Here is a 26,994-nt window from a genome sequence, read left to right on the forward strand (position 1 = left end):
TATCATGCCAAGTTATGTATTCATTTGGGCTAGTAAACTTCTGGTTTACAATGGCATGTAATTCAATTGCACTAATCTTGGTATAATACAACCCAGATGAAAGTGAGGGTAACTTTTCTAATATAACATTTTTATTTAAATCATGAGTTGTGATACATAAATACTCATGATTTTCCTCATTCATTGTTTCAATATGATATCCATTTCGGTGAATATCTTTAAAACTCAACAAGTTCCTCAGAGACTTGGTAGATAATAGTGCATTATTTATTATAAATTTTGTTCCTCCAGAAAACAAAATTATAGCTCTTCCGGAGCCTTCAATCGCATTGCCTGAGCCAATAATAGTATTAACATATTCTTCTTTTGGCACAAGATGGGTAAAATATATATCAATTTTGAGAATAGTGTGCGAACTTGCACTATCCGCAAGGCAAATATCTTCAGGATATGTCCTTACCATTTTTCTTCAAAGACAAATAATAATAATAATAAAATGAGTAGAAGTACATGCACAGTAAAATTATTCATATGAATACTTAACAAATACATATATTAAACTATTTCATCATTGATCAAATAGCCAACATTTCCTTCAGGATCCTCAAAGAAATTAGATACATCATAATGAGTGGTAGAATTTTCATCATTTGAAACAAAATTTGTTTCCTTTACTTTGTCATCCTTTTTCAAGGATGCTTGATAAAGATCAACTAGGTGCCTTGGGGTACAACAGGTACGTGACCAATGGCCCTTTCCACCACAACGGAAGCATTTATCCTCAATTGATTTACTTTGCCCATTGTTTCATTCTTTATATTTCTGGTGGGATATTTTCTTGTGAATATAATTTCTTTTCCTTCCATAAATTTTTTTGTTATCAAAACTTTGTTATTTACCTCTTCTGGGGTTATAATTTGCCGCATTTGTTTCAGAAAATGGGACGGCGCCAGCTGGGCGCGCTCCATGATTTATTAAGAGCAACTCATTGTTGCGTTCAGCAACAAGAAAGCAAGAAATTAGCTCAGAATATTTTTTAAATCCTTTTTCTCGATTGCTACTGCAGGAGCACGTTCGAGGCATGGAAGGTCGAGAAAGTTTTCTCTAACATATCGAGTTTGAGGAAGTATCACATGATTGTACCTTTCTTCAAGGTCTTTCCACAGATCTACAGGATCTTTTAATGTGAGATATTCATTTTTCGATCATACATCAAGATGACAACGAAGGAAATCATGGCTTTGGCTTTATCCTTTTGGGATGTATTATTTTCAGCCTTAATGGTATCTTCAAGATCCATTGAATCAAGAAAGATTTTAGCATCTAGTATTTATGATAAATATTTGTTTCTAGATATATCAAAAGTATTATATTCAAGATGAAAGAGTTTTGACATAATAAAATTTGTTACCTGAAGTCTTCCTAAAACTTCGTTAGAGCTTCGTGCTGATAACGTGTTGTAAAATAACTAAATAAATAAATAGGGAAGAGGTAACAAATATAAAATATGGAAATATAATTACATAACTCTACTAGTAATATTCACTAGAATTACTATATCAATATAATAGATATAATTAATATATTTAATTATATTATAATAAAGTATATAAGAGAGAATAATATGAAAGAGAGAATAAAAAATATTTGCTATTCTTATTATTATTGTAGTGTAATTTACTTCATATCATATTCCTATTTATAGGCACATAAAATTGTGCTTTCAAATGTAATTAAATATGGTCTTCCTTTGATAAAACTAAATTCTGTATCAAAAAAGTTGGCCGCAAGTTAGCCGCCCAAGATTGTAAAAAAAGTCACAATTCATTAAATAGGCATCACCCATACTTATCACAACAGCACTAACATCTTCTTTTTCCTTATTTTTCTAACACAAAAAGATTCATATTTTCCAAGTCACCGTTTAAAATGTTTACTCTTACCATTAGCCTTTTATCATGTTTAATATAAAGTAACTCAAAGTCAAAGTTCCTTTAAAAACACTAGGTGTCCACAATTAATTGACAAGTTCTTTGTAGTCACTATAGCGACAGTAAAACAATGGCCACCACAAAACGCACCTATATATATAAAAGTACTTTTGTTTTTATTTTTTTATTTTTTAAAAAATCAATCCAAAAGACGAATAAATACTCTCTTATTTAAATTAACTATTTAAAAAAAGAAATATATACGTATTAAAAAAATAATAAAGACGAATATCTTTAAAACTATATCATTAAAAAAATTACTCTTTTATTAATATGTTTTTTTCAAAGATAGTGATTTATCTAATTTAAAAAAAAATGAAGTACAATCAAAATGTTGCGTCAGTTACTAAAGATGGTGATTTATTTAATTAGTACTTATTTATAATTTATAATTAATAATTATTTAGTCATTAAATTTGGGATGTTATTAAAAAATAATTCATATAAGTTTAATTTTTAGAAAGATACGATTATTTGCGTCCGAAGATAAGATATTATATTACTCATAATAAATTGATTATAATTGATAACAAAAAGAGCATAAATAAAATAAAAACCATTGAAAAAAAAATCTATTTGATGTTCTGTCAAAACTATATAGCATGTACTCCACCAAAGAAACATATATAGTTTTTTAATTAGATGTTCTTATTTTGTTTTATTAAGTAAATTAATTGTCATTGAGTTATAACTCAAATAACATAATCTCCTCATATTTATAGAAGAAATTGTGGGTTCTAGTCTTCTTATTTTTTATAAAAAAAATTAGTTATATTTTTGTTATAACAAATTTTGTGTATGAATGTGAATAATTACTAAGTTTTACTTCTAATTTATAAGATGATATAGAAATATATTAAATTTTTTTTATTATGACTATCTTACATTCTTATAAAATGAATCTTAGAGAAATTCTAACAAAATACTTTCTTATATCGATTTTATTGTCTAATGTGGTATTTGATTTTTTTTTTTGCATAAAACCAATCCTTTATATTATCTATAAGGATTTACTTGTTTCGCTGAACTTTTCAATATCTTCAACGTCTTTTCGCACATAATTAATTAAGCAAAATGACCAAAATTTATCCTTTTGCTATCTCTATTTGTAATAATTTAGGAATTTAGTTTTGATAAAATAATTTTATACGTGTATTTAATAATATAATATTATATCAATAAAAATAATTATTTTTTATTTTAATCATAAATAGTCATTTAAAAAAACAAATGTGATTAAATGATTTTATAAAATATTTTATACAAAAAATATTAAAATTAAACTCATAATTTAGTTTTCTAATTTTTTAAGATTTTTAATTTTATCAATTTTACCCTCTTTTATTTTGAATTATTTGCCAACTCAGTGTTTATTTTGCCCTCACCGTACCCTTTTACATTATCAAGATTCAAGATATATGCACTTTCTAAAATATTTTTAGCGCAAAATATGGTGTGAAATTAAATCTAGGGATAAGTACTTTTTTCGTCCCCAAGCTGGGGTCAAAATCAATTTCGTCCTTAATCTTTTTTTGTTATTAAAATCATTCTCCATCACCCCCTCACCCCCTTACCGTAACCCCCCCATCCCCTCATGCTGTCGTTTGGGCTGCCTCGGAGGTGCACCTGCCGCCGCCCCTGCGTCCAACCCGCCGCCGCCGGCCATCGCAAGCTTGCATGGAGGCACTGTCGCTGCCGTCCTAACCTTAACAATGGAGAATTAGTTGCTCATAATTGAGAGGGAAAATAAAGATTCAGGTAAAATGTACTCCCTTAGAATAAAATTCATGGCCTTATAATTTGCAATGTCTGCAAACCATGGAGCCTGCTGAATGAGGAACAATTGCTCATCTGGAAACGTCTCAGTCACAGCTGTGGGTGGTTGCACTCCTGCTTCAGGCTCAATTCTGGAGAGATGGTCAGCTACTTGATTTTTTGACCCTTTCCTGTCTTTTATCTCAATATCAAACTCCTGAAGGAGCAACACCCATCTGATTAATCTTGGTTTAGAATCCTGCTTGGTTAGAAGGTACTTCAAAGCAGCATGATCAGTATAAACAATAACTTTAGAACCAAGTAAATAGGACCTAAACTTATCAACCGCATATACAACAGCTAATAATTCCTTTTCTATAGTTGTGTAATTCTTTTGAGCATCATTTAACACACGACTGGCATAATAAATGACATGTACAAGCTTATCATGCCTCTGTCCTAAAACAGCTCCTATAGCAAAATCACTAGCATAACACATTAATTCAAATGGTAAATCCCAGTCAGGGGGAGCTATAATGGGAGCAGAGGTAAGGTTTGCTTTCAGAGTTTTAAAAGCATGCAGACAATCAGAATCAAAGATAAAAGGAACATCAACAACCAACAGGTTGCTCAATGGTTTAGCAATTTTAGAAAAATTCTTTATAAATCTTCTATAAAATCCTGCATGACCCAAGAAACTCCTAATTGCCTTAACATTAGTTGGTGGTGGTAATTTTTCAATTACCTTCACCTTTGCTCTGTCAACCTCAATTCCCTTACTTGAAATCCGGTGTCTAAGAACAATGCCTTCTGTAACCATAAAATGGTATTTTTCCCAATTTAAAACAAGGTTTGATTCTTGACACCGTTTCAAGACAAGAGATAAATGTTTAAGGCAGGATTCAAAAGAATTACCAAAAACAGAAAAGTTATCCATAAATATCTCAATAAAATTTTCAACCATATCAGAAAAAATTGAAAGCATACACCTCTGAAAAGTTGCTGGAGCATTGCAAAGTCCAAATGGCATTCTCCTGTAGGCAAATAATCCAAAGGGGCATGTGAATGTTGTCTTCTCTTGATCTTGATGGTCCACTGCAATTTGATTATATCCAGAATATCCATCTAGAAAACAATAAAAAGCATGACCAGCTAACCTCTCAAGCATCTGATCAATGAAAGGGAGGGAGAAATGATCCTTCCTTGTGGCAGTGTTGAGCCTCCTGTAATCTATGCACATTCTCCATTCTGTGACTGTTCTTGTAGGAATAAGCTCATTCTTTTCATTCTTGATCACTGTCATCCCTCCTTTCTTGGGAACTACCTGCACAGGACTTACCCAAGGACTGTCAGAAATAGGGTAAATAATACCTGCTTCCCATAACTTCATTACATCTTTTTGGACCACCTCTTTCATAGTTGGATTGAGTCTCCTTTGTAGTTGCACAACTGGTTTAGCATCATCTTCAAGAAGGATCTTGTGCATACACTTGGTTGGACTAATCCCCTTCAAGTCACTAATGGTCCACCCAAGAGCTGTTTTATGGCTCTTGAGCACTGAAACAAGCGTCTCTTCCTCTTCAGGCTTCAGGGAAGAGCTAATAATTACTGGATATGAATTATTTCCACCCAAGAACACATATTTCAGAGAAGGGGTAAGGGTTTGAGCTCAAGCTTTGGGGCTTTCTCCTTCTTGATTGGCGTGTTCATCAGCTCCTTTTGGGGTGGTGAATCGTCAACTTCAACTAATTCACACTCAGAAATGGGATCCAGAACATCATTAAGTACCTCAGTTTCCAGTATTTCTTGAACAAGTGGCTCAATAACATATATTTTCATACACCCCTCAGAATCATTGGGGTGTTTGAGGGCTTCAAAAACATTTAGGACCACCTGTTCTTCATTGACCCTCAGGGTTAATTCACCCTTTTGCACATCAATCAGAGCTCTACCTATAGCTAAAAATGGTCTACCAAGTATAATAGAGGGTTTTACCTCCTCTTCCATGTCTAATATAACAAAATCAACAGGAAAAATAAATGGTCCTACTTTAACAAGTAAATCTTCAACCACTCCCACAGGTAATTTAATAGAAATATCAGCAAGTTGAAGAGAAATACGAGTAGGTTTTACCTCCTCAATTTGAAGCTTTTTCATCACTGAAAGTAGCATGAGGTTGATGCCAGCTATAAGATCACATAAAGCTCTCTGAATGCCAACTTCTCCAATGGTGCAAGGAATGACAAAGCTCCCTGGGTCTGGCATCTTCTCAGGAAGGGTGTGTTGAATAATAGCACTGCATTCCTTGGTTAACACCACGGTTTCTTGCTCCTTCCAATTCCTCTTGTGGGTCAACAACTCTTTCATAAATTTAGCATAGAGAGGCATTTGCTCCAGAGCCTCTGCAAAAGGGATGTTGATCTGTAGCTTCTTGAATACATCTAAAAATTTAGAGAATTACTTTTCTTTGGACGCCTTCTGAAACCTCTGAGGATATGGCATTTTTGGCTTGTATTCTGGGGCCTTTGGTAAGGTGGGATAAGTGTCAAGAGAGTCAGAAAATGGGTTGTCTGCACGCTTAGGAGGGGCGTGCTCTACTTCTTCCTTCTTCTCCTCTGGAGTTTCCTTTTCAACTAGATCTTCATTGACCTTGGTCTCAGAACCAACTACCTTACCACTTCTCAATTGAATAGCCTTGCAATCTTCTCTTGGGTTCACCACTGTATCACCAGGGAATGTATTTGAAGACCTTTCAGGTAATTGCTTGCTCATTTGACCCATTTGCACCTCCAAGTTTCTAATGGAGGCTCTGGTTTCTTGTATGAAACTCATCATTATCTCCCATTTAGAATCTTCTTGGGATTTAGAATTTGCCTGCTGAGGTGGTTGTTGTTGCTGTGACTGAAATTGGCGGTTATTATAGTTGTTCTGTTGAAAATCGCCCTGAGAACTATTGTTGAAGTTCTGAGGTCTCTGAGGTTGATCTCTCCACCCAAAATTTGGGTGATTCCTCCATCCCTGATTGTATGTCTTAGAATATGGATCATTGTTGGGATTTCTAGGACCACTCCCCATGTAATTCACCTGTTCAGAAGAGGGTTGAGCATAATCATAATTATCATTTTGCATAAAGTTACCTGTCATGTCATAGGAGGTATCTTGGGGTGGATTTTGAGTGTTGATAGCTGAGACTTGTATGCCACCCATCTGTTGAGTAAGTAGATTTATCTGCTGAGACATAAGCTTGTTATGAGCAAGAAGAGCATTAACAGCTTCTACTTCCAACACACCTCTCTTTTGAGAGGTCTCAGAGTTCACCGGATTCCTGTTAGATGAGTAGAGATATTGGTTGCTTGCAACTAATTCAATCAGCTCAATAGTCTCCTCTGGTGTCTTCTTCTTGTGCAATGAACCACCTGCAGAAGTATCTAAGCTCATCTTGGACATCTCACCCAAGCCTTCATAAAAGATATTCAGTTGGGTCCATTTGGAGAACATGTCTGGAGGGCATTGCCTAGTCAGTAGCTTGTATCTCTCCCAAGCTTCATAAAGAGTTTCACCCTCCTTCTGTCTGAAAGTCTGAACCTCCAACCTAAGCTTAGTCAGCTTCTTTGGTGGGAAAAATTTAGTGAGAAATTCAGTAACGACCTTTTCCCAAGTATTCAGACTCTCCTTTGGTTGGGAATCTAGCCATAGCTTTGCTTTATCCCTCAGAGTAAACAGAAAAAGCATAAGTCTGTACACCTCTGAATTCACTCCATTTGTCTTCACAGTATCACATATCTGCAAAAAATCAGATATGAACTGATTTGGATCTTCATGAGGAAGTCCATGATACTGGCAATTTTGTTGCGCCAAGGTGACCAATTGTGGCTTCAACTCAAAGTTGTTTGCATTTATAGGAGGCACCACAATACTTTTTCCATAAAGATCCGCAGTAGGGGCAGAATAAGAGCCAAGCACTCTCCTCTGTTGATCATCCCCATTCGGATTTACCACATTGGCATTAGCATTATTATTTGCCATAGTGGATTCTGCAGCCTTGCAAAGTCTTGCTTGTTGTAAACGTCGCTTGAAAGTTCTTTCAGGTTCAGGATCAAAGTCTAAGAGATGTTCTTTGTCTCTGTTCCTGCGCATAAACAACCAGAAGACAAGAAAATATGAGACTCTCTACATCAGAGTGTAGAGAAGTCCCTGTGAGGTAACCTGTATAAAATAATAAAATAAAAATAAACAGAAAAAATTAAAAATAAAAATAAAAATAAATAGAGGACACCAAACTTAATTTCAGAAAAAAAAAAATATTAGTACTATTTTTTTATTTAAATACATTTTTTTAAAATTTTTTTTTTTAATTTTTAATTTTTTTATTATTTTAAAAAAAAGTACAGTATAAAGGGGAGGGGGGAATGTAAGTGAAAAGGAAAAGAAAAAAAATTAACGTAAAGAAAAGAAAAAAGAAAAAAATAATCGTAAGAAAAAAAATGCAAAATAAAAAAATAAAAATTAATAATAATAGAAAAAATATATAAAAAAATTATCTAATTTAAGCAATCAAACAATGAGTAGTTGTTAATCACAATCAATCCCTGGCAACGGCGTCAAGAACTTGGTGCGGAATTTATAACACACAAACTTACCGGCAAGTGCACCGGGTCGTACCAAGTAATACCTTACGTGAGTAAGGGTCGATCCCACGAGGATTGATGGATTAAACAATAATAGCGTTTGATAGGATTAGTTAGACAAACAGAAAATAGTGTTGGAAGTTTAAAAGCATTGAAAAGTAAATTCAAGAATTTCAGAAAACAAGCAGCAAATGAGTTGTGAAATATATGGGAAAACAGTTAAGACTTCAGAGTTATCTATTTTCTGGATTGACTTTTCTTATTATTTTATTTTAATCATGTAAGATCTAATTTATGGCAACTATATGTGACTAGGCCCTAATTCCTTAGACCTTTCTAGTATCCTCTAAAATTCATCAACAGCCAATTCCTTAGTCAATTAATTCCAATTAGGGGATGAAGTTCAATTCTAGTTATATGCCACCAAAATCCTAATTACCCAAACATAAAAGGATTATATGTCACATATCCTATTAAATCCAGATAAATTAGAAATTTAGGAGAATATGTTTTCAAGCTGGTATTCAAGTAAAGAGCTTTTCCAAGTTATACAAGAACGCATTTAGAAAGAAGGTCATACTTCCGTTCCACCCAAATTCATAAAATAAGGAACGAAAACAATTCTTAAATATAAATCAAGACATGAATTAAAATAGAAAAACAATAAAATCAATCCATACAATAGATATAGCTCCTTACCTTAACAATGGAGGATTAGTTACTCATAATTGAGAGGAAAAATAAAGATTTAGGTAAAATGTACTCCGTTCCAATCTGATGGCATCAGATCCCCTTTTATTATTAATCCTAATAAATTTAAAATATAATTATCTAAAATTAAAAATAATATCTTTTCCTAAAAATAAGATTTGAATTTAAATTCGAATTAATTAACAAGTCTTTAACTGATGGGTGGAGACCACTTGATTTGTCCATTCTGCAGCTTCTAATCTGTATTTTCTGGGCTAGAAACTGGGTCAAACAACCCAGAAATCGCCCCCAGCGTTTTCTGTCAATTCTGCAGATCGCTCATGTGACGCGTTCGCGTCGTCCACGCGTTCGTGTCATTTGTGCAGACTCCAGTCCACGCGTTCACGATCGCGTCATTGCGATTTCCTCTATTCCGCGCGGTCACGTGAGCCATGCGTCCGCGTCGGTATTCGCTGGTCATCTCCTTCGCTTCTTCTCTTTCTCTGCAGAAACTTCATCAAATCCATCCAAATGCTACCTAAATTAAATAAAATTGCACAAAACTCAAAATAACATCCATAGTGGCTAAAATATAATTATTTCTTAATTAAACTCAACAAATTAGATGCAAATTCACTAGGAAAAGATAGGAAAGATGCTCACGCATCACCGTCCAACTCCCGACCCTCCGCCGCTGCCTCTGCTTTTCTGCTTTTGCTTTCTGCCTTCTGCTTCTACTTCTGTTTCTATTTTTGTTTTTGTTGTTGCTTCACCATTGTTGATTCACTCTTCACAATTGTTGTTGTTAATTTATTATTGGTGATACTGATTCTGATTATAGTAAATTAGTAATTGCTTCTAATTATAGTAATTGCATGATGATGATTTGGCTATGGTGGCAGTGGTGATGGTGGTGAGGAAAGGGAGAGTGAGGAGGTGCGAAAGGGGAAGAAGTGATGGTGAAGAGTAGAAGAAGATTGACTAAGGCTTCCTTCTCTTTCTCTGTTCTTCGTTCTTCCTATTTTTCTTTTTTCTTTTTTTAATTTTTGAAGAATATATACATGATTGATGATGGATTGTTGCTAATTTTGTGATTATTTTGTGATTAATGTTGTTGCTGAATTTTTTATTTATTTTGTGGTTAAGGGTAAATGATGAGGGAGAGTGAGAGTCTTGGGAAGGGAGGGAGAGAGAAAGATGCTTGGTGATAAAGAAGGAGGTAAGAGGTTTGGTGATGAAGAAGGGAATTGGGGGTTACTGGATTAGTGGTGATGAAAAAGGGGGTGAGGGGGTGAGAGGGGTGGGAGTTTTGGGGGGATAGGTTTTGTTTTAATTTTTTAATTATTTTTATTATTTAATAAAGATAATTTGGTAAAAAAAAATTAGAGTAGAAAAGGACGATTTTATAACGTTTTGTAACGTTGAGAATGATTTTAATAAAAAAAATGTCGGGAACGATTTTGATTTTGACCCAAATTTTGGGGACGAAAAAAGTACTTATCCCTTAAATCTATAAATAAATGTGTCTCTACTACATATCAAAACAGTTTAAAATTTAATAAAAATATTTTATTTTTTATAAAAAATAATTTTTTTTTAAATCAATCCAAACCAACATTTAATTCAAATATAAAATAGCGAATTCTTTTTTTCCATTTTTTTACAATATTTTTAACAATGTAACCCAAATTTTTTAAATTTTAACCAAAATATTTCAAATTTTAACTCAATAATTATTAAAAAAATCGGCTCAAAGTTGATATTTTAGCCCAAAAATTGATTTTCTTTAATTTTTTAGTAAAAAATTGACTATTTAAATGGGCGTATATATATATATATATATATATATATATATATATATATATATATATATATATATATATATATATTAAGCTATCAAAACTCAAGCCATTTTTTTTTTTGTAAAAAAAAACAAAAAACTAAAGCCATTTTTCTTTAATTCTTTTACAAAAATATAAAAAAGTAAGATTAATTAACATTAATACAAGAAATATGGAATAAGTAGAATAGATGATTTATATCTCCAAAATCTATTATTATAATAGGAGAAATTATATGATAAAGAGGTATTTTGATAAAGAGATAAAGATATTCTCTTTAGGTGAATATCAGCTTGACACGTTTTAAGAATGTCCTTGACTCCTTCAGAATTGTGTCAGGTGCAACAGGGCTGCTACAGGGTTTTGTTGTACGCGACTTATTCATTCACATTGAGATGGCTGAGCTGGACGGAACGGCTGCTACACGGGATATGGTGTTTGGGCCTTTTGCATTGTGGGCCTTAAATTTGTTGGACATTGGGCCAACATCGTGTTTTGTGGAGAAGACAAGAAGGCCTTGAATTTGGCATGTGGAATCATTGCATGATCGGGAAGCATTTAAGTTTAACATGTGGAGTAGGCCATCAGATGGACCTTTCTTTTGGATGATAGAATGTCCAAAAAGTATAGATTTTATTCTAACAAAATATATTTTTTTAGAAAATTTTATAGTGTAAAAGTTTAATTTTACAAGGGTGACGAGTAGGACTAGATGTGAGTCAAGCTAGCTCATAAGTCAGCTTGAGTTCGACTTGTTAATAGTTCGATAAGTTGGAGAGGCGAGCTTGAGCTTGGAATTGAGTTCATAAATTAAATGAGACGAGTTTGAGTTTGGATAAGCTCAGTTCATTAGCTCGTGAGCTGGCTCGATTATATATATATATACATTCTATATGTATTTAAGCTATATTTTTAATATTATATATATACATATGAAATAATATATATATATATATATATGTATATATATATATATATGTATATATGTATGTATATATATATATATATATGTATATATGTATATACATATATATATATGTATATATGTATATATATATATATATATATATATATATATATATATATATATATATATTAATGCTTTTAATTATTTAAAATTTTATATTTATTTTTTATATATAATTTTGATGTAGGGATATAAACAAAAATTTTATAATTTATTGATAGATAGAGAATATATAAAATTAATTTTTAAAATATTTTTTAAAATATATAAGTTATAATTTTGTTGATATAGAATTATAAATTATGTTCCTATTATTTGAGCTAGTTCGTAAGCTTGAGCTAGCTCGTGAGCTTTCGGTGAGTTGAGCTTAAACTTAAGAAATAGACTTGATTGTTAATGAGACGAGTTGTGAGCCAAACTCAATTTTTGTGAGCTAAACTTGAGTTTAGTCTAATTCCGCTCAGCTTGTCTCACTTCCAGCTCTAATGACGAGTACATATACTTTAGGTATGTATACAATCTTTACTTGGAAAAAAAATTTAATTTAACAATGCAAGTGATAAAAATAAGTTTATGCACTAAAATATTCTTAACCGTATTTGACGCAGAGTCTAAATTTTATTTTAAGATATTCAAATTTTTTGGGTAAAACATAGAATAAATGACCATTTGTACCCATGAGAGATGAAAACACTGACATTTGTACCCATGAAAGCTCGAAACTAATCTTGTACCCATGATAGATGCTGTCCGTGTGACAAAAATGCCCTGGCTTGGATCTGAACTTGGTTCGTGGGTTTCCGAACCTACGTGGCACTCCCAACCCCCCCCCCCCCAAAATCTGAGCCAACCATTCACCATCATCATCTTCATCTTCTTCACCATCACCATCACCTCAGCACCGCCACAGCCACCTCCCTTCACCACAACCTCCGGCGACAACCCACACCGTCGCGCCCCTTTCTCTTCTTCTGCCCCTCTTCTCACCTCTGCTGAGCCCAGAAACCACAGCGCCAGCTCCTTCTCTCCACCAAACAACCGCGACACCCAACCTTCTCTGCAGCGTCTTTACGGCGTTCCAACCCGTCACCACTCCCTGTCCGAACCCTACCTCCCCCAAAGCTCCCAGCAGCATCAGACAAGCCAAAATTTTCAAACAGCAGCATGAATCAAAACAGCAAAATTTTCAAACACCAGCATGAATCAAAACAAACCTAAATCCACTATCCAGCTCAGATTATCTAACAACCTAAGGAACTAACCTGCATTTCTAACTAACCAAATTAAGCAAAATGAACTAAAAGCAATACAATGAAAGAAACAGAACTCAACAAATGAAAATAGAAACCTGGAAAGCAGAGAATGAACAGGTGAAGGGAAGATGATGGCTGAATTGGTCGGGGCAGAAGCGGCGGCCTGGTGGTTGCACTGCTTCAATTGCAGCAGCGAAGAGTAAATGCAGCCATGAAACAGGGGAAAATGGAGGGGATGGAAGACACAGGGGTTGCACCCTGTTCTGGTCGTTCCATGGGAGAACAGAAAACTGGATTGGAATCGCGACGGTGCTAGGCTGGTTCGCGATGGTGAGATGACAGAGAAGGAAGAAGAAAGGGGGAAAGGGGCTCATCGTCGGTGTCGCTGTGGCTCATTGACGGCGCGGCGGTTCGGCCAGTGAGAGAGAGGGAGGAGAAGGTGGCCGGTTCGTTGGTGTGGCTGAGGAAGACAGAGAACACGCAAAGGGGAGAAAAGAGAAGAGGGTTGCGGTGGCTCGTAGAGGCCGACGGTGATAGTTGGCGGAGCTAGTGTTCGGACAGGGAAGTGGTGACGGGTTGGAACGCCGTAAGGACGCTGCGGAGAAGGTTGGGTGTCGCGGCTGTTTGGTGGCAGACGAGAGGAGACCCAGGAATGAAGAAGGTGGCCGCTGCCGCTCTGGGCTTTGGTGGAGAGGAGGAGCTGGCGCTGTGGTTTCTGGGCTCAGCGGAGGTGAGAAGAGGGGAAGAAGAAGAGAAAGGGGTGCAGCGGTGTGGGTTGTCGCCGGAGGTTGTGAAGAAGATGAAGATGATGATGGTGAATGGTTGGCTCAGATTTGAGGGGGGGAGGGGGAGGGGTTGGGAGTGCCACGTAGGTTCGAAAACCCACGAACCAAGCTCAAATCCAAGCCAGGGCATTTTTGTCACACGGACAGCATCTATCATGGGTACCAGATTAGTTTCGAGCTTTCATGGGTACAAATGTCAGCGTTTTCATTTCTCATGGGTACAAATGGTCATTTATTCGTAAAACATATCAAGAAACCAAATAGTAACTAATATTACATGAAAGTTGAAGGGCGCATTATTTATAGTTTTTTTAGTAGTGTCTTTCGAAAAAAGTGATTTGATTTACGGTATAATTTTTAATTATATTTAAAACACATAAAAAATAATAAATAATAAATAAAATATTTTTAAAATACATCTGAAAATATATCTAATATAAATTTTTTGGTAAAATTAAGTAAATACATCTAAAATAACAAATAACAAACTAAATATTTTGTAAACACATCCAAAATTATCAAAAATCATAAAAAGATGATGTGAAAATAGATGTTACTGTGTTTATTTAGTTATAATAGCTACAAAACCATTCTTACAAGAATGAAACTTTTTCCTTTAAATACAAACAAAAATATAAATTAAAAAGATAGAATCTTTTATTAGAGGAGACAGCGAAAATGAAGAGTGCCTTACACATCTAAATTCCGGCAGAGGAGCGGGCGAAAAAGAAGACCGCTTTAATGAAGCCGCCGGAGGAATGCGACGAAGATGGGAAGAGCATGGAACAGGGAAAGAGCGCGGCGCGACAGAATAGCGCAAGGGGAAGGAGCCCAGGTCGAGAGAGGAGCGTGGCAACAGAGGAGGAGTGTGAGGCACTGCAGATCTAAGTTTTATCTAGGTTTTAGGCCTCAGCCCACCTTATCTATTTTTATCCCTAATTGTTCTTACTCAAATTTGATTTTTTTTTTTAATTTTACAGAACCATTATCTTTTGCTATAATTGTTTATAGTGCATCACATTCTTCAAGTTCTATTTCTAATTATATTTATTGATCTATATGTATTTATCAATACTTGTATCTAAATATTTTAATGAATTTTAATATATTTTATAATTTTTTTTTATTTTTTGACATTTTTGTTGCAACCTTTATATGATTTTGCTGTGTTGTTATTTTGTTTCAATTAAGTTTTGATATTTTACTCCTGTAAAGAAAGATCAACCCTTTTTCTATTAAAAAAAAACTATTCTATATAAAATTGTTTGAAATGTTTTATTCAATTTTTTTATACTAATTTCAATTTTTTATTCATTCTACTAAACTATATTTAGTATTTTTATGTTGCAGATTTTTGTAAGTCTTTCATTCATTTTATAAAAAAGTAATCATAATATTTTTTTTATATTTCACATTTTTTTATTTTTTGATATTTTCATTATCCTTAATATTTTGCATGTAATTTATAAAATATTTACTTTTTACTCTATTATATATAAAATGTTCATTTTTTTTGTAAATTAAGTTTAGAGTTAAATTGTAGGTGCTATTATACATGATTAAAACTTATCCATTTTTATTCTTCCTTGTTAATGTTGTTTACTATTGCTTATATGAATAATTTGAAAAAATTTGGTGATATCGAAAAGGAATTTATGTGGTGTAGTAGTCTAAATTTTTAATAAATTGAATTGTATAGTTATATACCTAAATTTTAGATACTTGGATATTTTATTATTCCAATTCATTGTAGGAAATAAAAAATTATATTATTATACTCAACAAAAAAATGAACTTTTATTTTTTTTAAAATAATTCTTTAATAATACTTCAAAAATTATTAAATTATGCAGTCTTAAAATAATGAATTAATATGAATATAACATATTTTTTGTTCTTCTCTATTAAACTTATCTAAATAATTAAATAATTTTTTATATTGTTTTTCAATAATACATCATTATTTTTTACTATTCAAATCAATAATAATACATATTTTTTTATTAATAAAAATAGCTTAATAAATTTTGTAATATCTTCGATTTTAATTAAGAAACCTAGCCTTCTTAATTTCTTGTGTTTCAAGCAACTTTAACAAAACATAAACTCTTCACTTCACTTCATAGTTTTTTCCTTCTCACCTAATCAACAATCCTCTAATAGAGTTGCATTCTATTAACTACCATATTTTCTGTTCCAAAGTCTTTAACATTTGTTCCTCCGAATCCTTATTCTACAATGCCCAACAAATCTTTAGATGCTGCCAACAAAAGTGTAACCGAAAAAAGAGTTTTTTCCTCTTCAACATTATTCAGCCATGTTCATCGATTCAACGACAACAACGGTAACAGCATTGTTCTTGATTCTCGTGCCAACAAGAGAGCTAAGGTGGAGAAGAGTGAAGAAAATTCAAGGATAAAGAAGGGTACTACTACTGATGCCATAAAGGAACGTGAAGAGAAGAATAAACTAAGTTCTTCGGGTATGGATGAATTCAAGAATATGCAGTGTGTTTTACAATAATTTTAACAATTTAACCCAATTTTTTTAAGTTTTAACCAAAATATTTCAAATTTTAACTCAATAATCTATTAAAAAAATTAGCTCAAACTTGATCTTTTAGCCCAAAAATTAATTTTCTTTAGTTTTTTTAGTAAAAAATTGACTACTTAATTAAGAAACCTAGACTTCTCAATTTTCTTGTGTTCCAAGCAACTTTAACAAAAACATAAATCTTCAGTTCACTTCACTTCATAGGGTTTTTTCCTTCTCACCTAGTCAACAATCCTCTACTAGAGTTGCATTCTATTAACTACCATGTTTTCTGTTACAAAGTCTTCAACCTTTGTTCCTGCGAATCCTTATTCTACAGTGCCCAAGAAATCTTCAGATGCTGCCAATAAAAGGGTACCCGAAAAAAGAGTTTTTTCTTCTTCAATATTATTCAGCCATGTTCATCGGTTCAACGACAACAACAACAACAACCGTAACAGCATTGTTCTTGATTCTCGTGCCAACAAGAGAGCTAAGGTAGAAAAGAGTGAAGAAAATTCAAGGATGAAGAAGGGTACTACTGATGCTGATGCCGTAAAGGAACGTGAAGAGAAGAATAAACTAAGTTCTTCGGGTATGGATGGATTCAAGAATATGCAGTGTTCAGTAACACTGAGAGGGTTATTGGTTCATCCAGACGGAGTGTATTTCAAGAAAGGAAAGGCTTTGATGGATTTGGAGAGGGTTCAGCGGAAGCTATGGAACAATTTGTACAACAAAACTGATCAATTTGCCGCTGATATAAGAACGGTGTTTCGTAATGTCATGTCCCAGTACCCTTCGGGGCATGAGGTTCATCAAACTGCCGCGAAGTTAAGCGATCTTTTTGAGACAAAGTGGAGGAATTTGGAGGGAAGATGGCTAGCTGAGAAGGAAAACAAGCTAGAGAAAGAAGAGCCAAAACCAAATTCAAAGCCTTTGAAATCGAATGCAGGGCAGAAAAGGAAACAATTTTCTGGTTCAGATTTGTCAATTGCTATTGCCAAAGCTAAATTGATATTGGAGAAGAAGAAAACCAATGAAGCTGCACAACAGAACAGAGTTTGCTTGCAAAGGAAGAAACAAAGGGAGATGATGCAGAAAATGGAGAGAACAATTTTCTTTGATGATGCTTTCAAGTCCTTTCAGGATTTGGAAAACTTGTGTGGCCATTCACTGACACATTATTGCACAAAGGAAAACCCATTGATGAAGAACCTCACAGGTTTGGTTCTTAAGGAAGAGGATTTTGAAGACAACAACTTTCTTAGTGAAGATTTGGAAGAAGGAGAAGTTTTCTGATATTATTTGATTGTAGTTAATTTGGAATTGAGTTGAAACAATTGTAAATATTATTATGTTAGCATCAATGACATTGTTTATATTCATTAATGTTACTCTCATCAGTGCTACCTCCTTTACTGCGTTGCCATTAAACACATGCAATGAGTTGCCTCAAGTATTAGGGTTGTAGAGAATTAGAATTCCAAATGGATGACCAACATCACTCACTGCAGAAACTATCAATAGATAATAACAGCTGTGATTCACTTGCATCCTTTTCGTTGTTGGAAACATGGAGTCTATTGTGGTGTCATAATCACTAAATATTTACAATTATTGTGTCACGGTCTCTAATACCTTAGCTTCTTTATTTCTTTTTGAACATTGAGACTCTTGGTTTGATTGTTGTTCTTGTATTTTTAACCCAAGCAATGTTTTAATGCATCGCTTAGAGTTTCTGAAAATTTGTTTAACAAGTAGTATATATCAAGACGATTAGAAGAAATAAAGAATGATTAAATTCTGTCATAGATAGAAGCTTTAATGAGAGTTCTTTTAAATTAGAATTGTCATTCTCATATTATGAATTATACATTTTTTAAAATTTTCTTCTGAGAATTTGCAGCGTCGGATAATATAAAAACTGAAAATTTTGCGAACAATGATAATAATTCCCAATAAAAAGTAGTTGATTAATTAAATGTAATAATACATATCTTTTGCCACAATTTTCACAATCCTTTTCTTTCATTATATTTGGTCTTGAATCTCCTTACTTCAAATTAAAACAAAAATTAAACCCTTCTTATGAATCCAAAATTTCCTACAAAATTGTGCTCTAATGCTAAAACTCTCGATATGAATGTATCATGTGAACTTTAATATTTCTCCCAGTCTGAGAAGATTGAATATGAAGGACCAAAAAGTTGAAGTCAGCGATCAACATTAATTAACTCAACATCAAACACAAGCCACGAATTTGGTGGTATACTTCCAACCCGTCTGTCACCATATCTGTAAAAACATAAAACAAGACACTTAGCAATAAGAGTGAAGAAGAAAGAAACGAAGTTACTGAACAGAAGTTCATACCCCATAGATGGTGGAACTGTGATTCTTCTTTTGTCCCCAACCCTCATCCCTGAGCCAAAAAAAATACAATAAGAGTTCAAGATATTAATTATAAATTAACTACACAGATCTATATTATAACTTACCATTGACACCAATATCCCATCCCTTAATGACTTGTCCTACACCTGCAATCACAGGATAAAATAGGTAAATGCATATGTAGAAAGGAAATCCATGCAAATTAAAACAAAATCAACTGAATTTGCATATACCAAGGTGAAATTTAAAGGGTGCCCTTCCAACATTCGAGTCAAATATTTTCCCATTTTTCTGCAGCTTGCCAATATATTTAACACTGACCTGAAACCAAACAATTGATTCCCCATTAAAAGAGATTGCATTGGAAAATAGGTTGAATAACATTAGTCTACAGTAGTAATTTGTGCAAGTTCAACCAACTCAATCAGTAGAGGATGTTAACCTTCTTTCCAGGAGCTGCTCTTTTGCCATCTGGCTTACCCATAGATATCTCCTCAATAACCAACCCATTTGGAAAGGTTCTCACTTGAGATGGCTTCGCTTCCGTCTCTTGTTTCTTTCCTTTTTTCTCTGAGGCAGACAGCTTATTTTCAACAGGTTTATCAATTTGATTTGGAGTTGCTTCTCCTCCAAGGGGCTCTTTAGCCTTGTTCTTCTTTTTGTTTTTCTTTTTCTTCTCAACAAGCTCCCTGCCAACAAATACCACACATCCAAATAGTTAGCACCACAATATATAATGTGAAGAGGGAAATACACAAGTGAGGAAATTTAGCATCCTAAATGCTCAAACATTGAAAACAATACTGAACAAGTTGTTATCCTATTGAATTCGAATTTACAGAAAATAAGGATATCAAATGAAAATGAAAACTCAATTTACAAGGTATTATATGCAATAAAAATAGTTGCCGGGTATCATGAGAGTTTAGCCCAAAAAAACATCATATTGTAGATTAAAATATTTCAATGATATATCTTCAACATGAAAAACTGTGTAGTATGACTGATACAGTGATACTGTAGTTATTCATATGAAAATTCTTACTCATTGGATGGTTTTTCATCATGCACTTCTGTAGTCTTAACTTCCTTCTCCTCTGGATGTTTTCCATCTGGTGTAGCAGTCATCATGCTTTTGCCAGGTGCCTGAGCACTTTCCCCTTTACCAGGTTCTTTCAACTTGTTCTTTTTCTTCTTCTTTTTCCTGAAAATTATGTGAAATCATTATCAGGAGAGAAAAAGAAGTGCAAAACAGTCAGTATAAATTAAACAGAAGGCACAAAGTGTTCTTTGTCAGTGAGCCTTTTTAAGAAAACCAAAGGCTGGTTGGCACAAGGAAGATGGAAGATGTAAGACGTCACTAAATCAGTAGATCCATCTCACCTGTCTTGCTGCTGCGGTTCATCTCCATCGGCACTTTCGACTTTCCGTTTTAAGCTTGGAGAATTATTAACATCTTCTGCATTTTTGCCAGCCTCCTCAGCTGTCTTATGTGCATTGTTTCCTTTAACTTCAAATTTAACTTTCTCAGCAGCAGAAATTGGAAAACCATCCTCATCTTCACTTTCCATATCATCTTCTTCACTTTCCGAAACAGGATGGCCAGTCTCACCCCTAATTGGAGACATTTTGTTAACTTTCTCTTTCATCTGAGCTTCCTGTTTCTTTTTCTTCAATTTCTGATCTGGATCTTCTTCATTTTCAGGCATTTCATCGTCCACTATTTCCTCAATTCTAACTGTATAATTAAATGCAATTAGCCAATAATAATAAAAATGCAACTGTCTTTGCTACTTGCAAACAGACATGAATGAATACGCGAATAAACAAGAAGGTTCATGCCGCAATACAGAATAATTGCTATTACTTTGTATGAGCATCAATTAGAACACTAGATAATGATTTAAAAAAAAATAAACAAGAAAAAAAAAACAACACAAGGGGAAAAGGCAGAAAAATCAATAATAATGCAATCAACTAATCAATACCTCCACTATTTGGGACATGCGAAGATCGGTACATTTCCATATCACTATCATCTGTGTAGTCATCATCATATTCACCTTCAGTATCATAATCAGATGAATCCTCTGTATCGGTTCCCTCAACATCCTCTGGGAATGAATCACTTTAACATTGTAGTAAGGAAAATACAGAATATAGTTAAAAGAAATTTGAAATGTAGCACAATAAAATAAAAAAAAAATACTGAAGTTCTTTAAAAGGATACTATTCATAGTCATCCCTAAGGTCATCCCCATCATCTGCGACAAAATAACCAGAAAGATGGATGCTTTGTGGTCCAATGACGGAGAAAGCCACTAAGTCATCATCACCAAACTCGAGATTCAAGGGGCAAGACTCAATCTTATTCGGTAGCAATGAACACAAGAAAATTGGACTTTTGTGTCCAGAAGAACACTGAAGAATGGTTTTCTCATTGGATGAACCAATGCCTAGTGTAGCCTGGAATTTAGAGCAACAAAGAAAGAAGACACAAGGAAACTAATTATTACTAACACTAAAATTTTTAATCAGGCTCAGAAAGATATCAAAATCCAACAATGCATAAAGTGCTAGATTCATATCATACTGTCAAGTGTCTCACTCAATTATTGCTATTATCATTATCTAAAGGCAGTAGAAATCAATAACTAACAAAACAAACCTAGAATTCTATATATTTGAAAGAAAAGAGCGAATTAAATGATACAGACGTGAGTGACATGAAGCTTTCCCTGGATGTTGTCTGCATGATAAGGATATGGCTTCCCGGGCTTAACTTCAATCCCTAACCAAAGAAAAGAAAAGAGAAAAGTATGAATAGGTTAAGGTGTTATCCATGAATGAAGGAATGAAAGATGCAATGCAGCTGAAATGTTTGAATAAAGTCCAGTATTCCAGTTAGTAAGTAAGTAAGTAACTAAGAAGGTTTGGTGATTGCAAAGTTGAGAGTGAAATTGGAGAGGAAGGTGACTAACCCCAGAATCCCATTGTTGTTGTTGTTGTTGGTACCAAACTCAAACAGTGTCCAATTCAACTTTGATTCCCGACCCCTATATACTTATTAAGAATTCAAAAGGGAATGCGACTAACCCTAGTCAGCACTCACCAGTCACCACAAATCAGCAGCACCCTAGTCCACCGAAACGGACACCTATACCTACACTCATGGGCCTAACTTCGAATATTCGCCCAATTACAATTTTTTTAGTGTCTTAGACCAAAAATTATGACATGTGCAAAAATATTTATTCAATACACCCTTTATAATAAATATCATTTTGGCTAGCAAAATTGGGTTGATCTAACGAATAACTTATTAGTCTATTTAAACAAATATCAAGACTTCGAATCCTATCTTCGATTCAGGACCAATTAATCATTAGCCTGTTGTTTGCTGGAGTGAATGATACAATGAGAAAAAAAAAACATCATTTTGGCTCTTAACAACCAAGCACGCGTTTTAACAACCAATATTTTAACAAATAGTATTTTTCATATTTGTTTATTAATAACTATCCCTATAAAAATGTTTTTATGTGAATATAATAACTAAAATACTAACATATATTATGTCTTACACTTACACACATAAGAAAATTGACTGCTTGACCAATCAAGTTGGTTATATTATGATAATAAATTAGTCATACATGTTTGATTATTAAAGTGTTTTAATTTCGATTTCCGTAATGCAGGTATTATGTACATACTTGTTATATAAATTCTCCAATAAAATATAAAAACTTTGGCCGTACCATTTACATCTTGGAATTTAAAAATAAGAATAAAAAAATACATTTGTTTTTTACTTTTTTACATTACCCTAGTATTTTATATAGATTGAGTTACAGCCGAGTACGACATGTTCCGATTAACTTTGTATGCTTATTCTTTTTGTAACTTACACTGAAGAATTCAATCAGTTCTTCTGTTTACTTGACCCTAATATCCAGATTCATTCTTGTCAGAAATTGCCATTTATCATCTTCGAAACTTTAATGCCTCGGTTTCCACCTCAGAAGAGAAGGTAAATAAAGTGAACTTGTTGACTATCTATTTTATTTATTGTTGTAAAAATATTGTTACAATGTCAGGTAGCCATTAAAATAAGATGAACAAGAAGATTGATTGAAATATAAGTACCGTACCCCTGTGCATTATAACACCACCTATAATAATATTGCATATTACATATACATGTGAGTCTCTCAATCACAGATATAACTTGGATGATTTTTATATACATCTCTTTTAATTCCTTCCTAAAATCTTGGGTAAACCAAATCTTATGGATACCCAATTCAAGTATCCAAGTACAATCAAATTAACATGGTAATTGTGTATATCCTAAAAATAATGTAGTTTCAACTTTATCACACTATAAGCGATCTACTAACTGAGGAAACTGTTGCAGAAGCCATGTCACAGCCCTGATTATTGCCTGCATTCATATTACATTACAGAAATATTATTTTTGCAACTCAATCAAACTCGGTTCATTAATAGAAAACTATAATTGGAATGAACAAAATAAAAAATACACATACCAAAGCTGCATCCCCTGGCTTGATTGCAGGTTCAACACAGTCTCGTCCATCAGTGGCGGAACTTGAAACAAAATTTTGGGGGGGCCAGATAGAAAATAATTGTCAAAATATTTTTAATATGAACCCCATTTAAGATAAGCTCGTCTAATCTCATCTCTCTGGTTTGGGTGATATTGCCAAATTTAAAGCCGTTTTTTCAAGATCTCGTTCCAAAAAGTTAAGGTTAATGACGCCAGGACGTCGCTTGGATCACCAATCTTGGCGAGGTTAACAACCCCACTATGGTGACATAGTTTAGATTCACCAATCTTGGCGAGGTTAGCAACCCCACTATGGTGAAAATAGCCATAAACCCATCTTAGTTGGCCAAGCCAAGGATGCACCTCTTACTCTCAAAGAGCCTAGAGGAAAATAAGCACACAGCTTATTTCATATTCAAAAATCAACTTCAACTCTATTTCATAAATAAAAGGTACATGAGTTATTTATACTAGTGGGAGAAGGAAAAGCCTTCATAACTTGGACGATGTGGGACTAATTCATAACACAAAATTCACTATCTTAAACAATATGGGACTTGTATTCCCTTATTACAATTAACTAATATAATTAACCTACTAACTCTACTATCCACACCAAAAAGATTTCATTGGCGAATCCATGCCAAAAACCTACACCCACAAATCAAATAAAATTCCACTAAAGCAAGGTGAAGGCCACAAGGACCGACCTTGCTCTGATACCAAACTGACGCCGGGACGTTGCTTGGGATACCAATCTTGGCGAGGTTAACGTCGCTTGGAATACCAATCTTAGCGAGGTTAACAACCCCACTATGGTGACATAGTTTACATTCACCAATCTTGGCGAGGTTAGTAACCCCACTATGGTGAAAATAGCCATAAACTCACATTGGTCGGCCAAGCCAAGGATGCACCTCTTACTCTCAAAGAGTCTAGAGAAAAATAAACACACAGCTTATTTCATATTCGAAAATCAACTTCAACTCAATTTCATAAATAAAAGGTACATGAGTTATTTATACTAGTAGGGGAAGGAAAAGCCTTCATGACTCGGACGATGTGGGACTAAAATATAACACAAAGTTCACTATCCTAAACAATATGGGACTTATATTCCCTTATTACAATTAACTAATATAATTAACCTACTAACTCTACTTGCTCATGCGTCAGTTAAAGTCATCAGATGTAATTTTTTGAACTTTTGAAAGTTATATCTCACTTTCTTTGTGATTTATTAAAGTAGAAGAACTATCTACAGGTGTTGATATTGTAAAAGTTATATGTTCTCCTTCTTAAATATTAGTCTTTCTCTTAAAAAATGTATCAATTCTTTGATTTTTCATTATTATTTTATATAAAAATTTGTAAAATATGTAAAGAAGAAGTTAGAAGGACAAATATTAAAATTTATAATATTTATTGAATTTTTTTTATCAATTTATACAAATACAATAATATTAATACTTATTGAATATTCTATTATTTTTTATTATATAAAAAATTAAATTAAATAAATAGTAAAATATAAAATAATATTAAATTAAATAAATAAAAATATCTATTTTTTATATTTGAACTTAAAGATAGAGAGAGTGTTGTTTATTGAATTTATTAGATACTTTAAGTCATAGTAAAGTATTTAAGTCAATTGAACTATTTTTTATCTTCTGAAAAAGTACTACTAAATTTTTTATAAAAAGTTTGGGGGGGCCATGGCCCCCCCTTGTCTGAACTAAGCTCCGCCACTGTCGTCCATATCTGTTTTCAGAAAAACCATAACTTGAGATCAATCATAAAAATTCCAAACAATGAGTTGATTAATGTAAGGTAGCTAATGAATGTATCTATCTGAAATTCTGAATTACGTTATTTGTTTGTTGCCATTGATAACCTCCAAACGATAAAAACTGCATCCTCTGCTAAAGGGAAAAGGTTTTCCCTTCCACTCTGCAACCATTTCAAACAGTGAAATGAATAATACAACAATTAAAGAAGCAAATATAGTTGAAATTAGAAGAATATGAGAAGGGACCTAAATGCCATGTGACCCCAACGGAGGAGTGGTCGTTAGTGGACAAATCATCAATCACGAACTGCAGATCCGTGCTGGTTGCGTTCGTGAAATGTCTAAAGAATTCTAGAATCTCCTGCACAATACAAGAGATAATAAACCCTAATTCCTAAATCATACAACAACTTGAAAGTGAAATTACCTTACGACCAACAAAGGGACGGGGAAACACGAGGTCTTCGTAGACACAATTGAGGGCAATAAGGTCCTCCACAGAATCGAGGTCGCGGGAATTGATTCCGCCATAGAAATTCCTCACAACATCTGCAGCTGAGTCCACTGCTACTGTGGGAGATTGATTCTTCTCAATAGCCTTACTGATGAGAGCTTTCAATTTTCTTGTTCTTGATGGTAAAAGGGAAGATGCATTGTTAACTGAGTTGAGAAGAGGATTTGTGGAAGAAGATGAACATGGTGAAGTTGGAGACCATGCCGCGAAACGTGTGGAACTCCAACTGGAAATGATCATCGACATTTTTATGGTCCACACTTCTTCACTTGCTCCATAGATTTCGTTTATGAGGTACTAAATTCCTTTGAATTCTCCAAGCTTTTTTCTTTTTCTTTTTCTTTCTCTTTTTTTTGGACTTGTGGTCCATTATAAGCAATACTCATAAGCCCAACATTGGAGAGAACTCATAGCCCAAACAATATTCTTTCTTTCTCACCTATACCATATTTTAAAAAAAAAAAAAAGAGGGGCCAACAAATAAATAAAGTTGAAAACATGTTCAACTATTACATGTTCAAGTCTCGTCTTGTTCATATATGAATTTATTGGTCAACGACAAACTCTTAATAGAACTCCGATCCGTCGTTGATATTTGAGAATGGTTACTTGATTTAACAAATTTGACTAAATTATCGTTCAATTACATGTAAATGTTTACTATAATTTTTTTTCTGTTCAAAAATAATAAAATATCATATTTTTATATAAAAATATAACTAAAATATCAATACATATTATACTAAATAAGGTAGTTAAACATGTTAAATTATGTCATAATTTTTAATTATTATTTTTGCTTTAAGACATCTTTACCTGAATAACGATTACATTAATCTGCTGAAAAAGAATGCAAAATATCTCATCGACCAAATTATATATTTTGAAGGTGACCGGAATATCTGAAAAAGTTAGATCATGCTCTATAAACAAGTTGAAAATCTACCATCTTTCACCTATTTTGTAAAAAAAAAAAATAAATAAATAAAGAAAAACAGTCGTGCCTATTTGAGTATTTTATTTGTTAACTTTTTATATTCAATTTTTTTATTTTCTTTTTTAAATATTTAAAAAAATACAAGAGTATTTATCCAATATTAAATTTGATCCCAAATACCAAATAAGTATATGTTGTCGATGAATTTTAAATATTAAATTTAATTTATTAATAATAATTAATTAATATATATGACTCAAATTCGGTAACCTTATAATTTAGGAGACAAAAAAGAAAAGGCTGCCAAATATAGAATAGCATGAAAGTAATGAGAGAGTA

At 33.3% G+C, this 26,994-nt stretch overlaps 2 protein-coding genes and 1 non-coding gene across 4 annotated transcripts; 1 reads left to right on the plus strand and 2 right to left on the minus strand.

Moving 5' to 3' along the window:
• The first annotated feature begins 7,239 nt into the window (after positions 1-7,239).
• LOC148563492 (small nucleolar RNA R71) lies at positions 7,240-7,345 on the plus strand. The gene has a single exon (XR_015885213.1). It is a non-coding gene; the product is annotated as a small nucleolar RNA R71 (small nucleolar RNA).
• An 11,052-nt stretch (positions 7,346-18,397) lies between these two features.
• Positions 18,398-21,969, minus strand: FKBP53 (FK506 BINDING PROTEIN 53). The gene is made up of 11 exons (XM_016346728.3): positions 21,821-21,969; positions 21,557-21,630; positions 21,070-21,305; positions 20,828-20,967; positions 20,223-20,577; positions 19,885-20,043; positions 19,282-19,528; positions 19,073-19,160; positions 18,944-18,985; positions 18,819-18,867; positions 18,398-18,740 (listed from the first exon to the last, which is right to left on the minus strand). Exons 1-11 carry the CDS (start codon positions 21,831-21,833, stop codon positions 18,659-18,661), a joined length of 1,485 nt encoding a protein of 494 aa, XP_016202214.1. The 5' UTR covers positions 21,834-21,969; the 3' UTR covers positions 18,398-18,658.
• Positions 21,970-22,969: 1,000 nt separating this feature from the next.
• LOC107643154 (Nuclear transport factor 2 (NTF2) family protein) lies at positions 22,970-26,028 on the minus strand. 2 transcript variants are annotated; one of them, XR_015883144.1, is made up of 5 exons: positions 25,632-26,025; positions 25,451-25,565; positions 25,284-25,365; positions 23,393-25,176; positions 22,970-23,286 (listed from the first exon to the last, which is right to left on the minus strand). XR_015883144.1 is itself a non-coding variant. In XM_016346729.3 (5 exons), exons 1-5 carry the CDS (start codon positions 25,962-25,964, stop codon positions 23,224-23,226), a joined length of 645 nt encoding a protein of 214 aa, XP_016202215.3. In that variant the 5' UTR covers positions 25,965-26,028; the 3' UTR covers positions 22,970-23,223. The 2 variants fall into 2 exon arrangements, 1 of the variants encoding a protein (XP_016202215.3); XM_016346729.3 differs by having other exon boundaries at positions 23,393-23,442; positions 25,282-25,365; positions 25,632-26,028.
• Positions 26,029-26,994: the final 966 nt, after the last annotated feature.

Source organism: Arachis ipaensis, chromosome B5, assembly GCF_059453495.1.
Source record: "Arachis ipaensis isolate K30076 ecotype BB chromosome B5, ASM5945349v1, whole genome shotgun sequence".
Classification (NCBI taxonomy): Eukaryota; Viridiplantae; Streptophyta; class Magnoliopsida; order Fabales; family Fabaceae; genus Arachis; species Arachis ipaensis.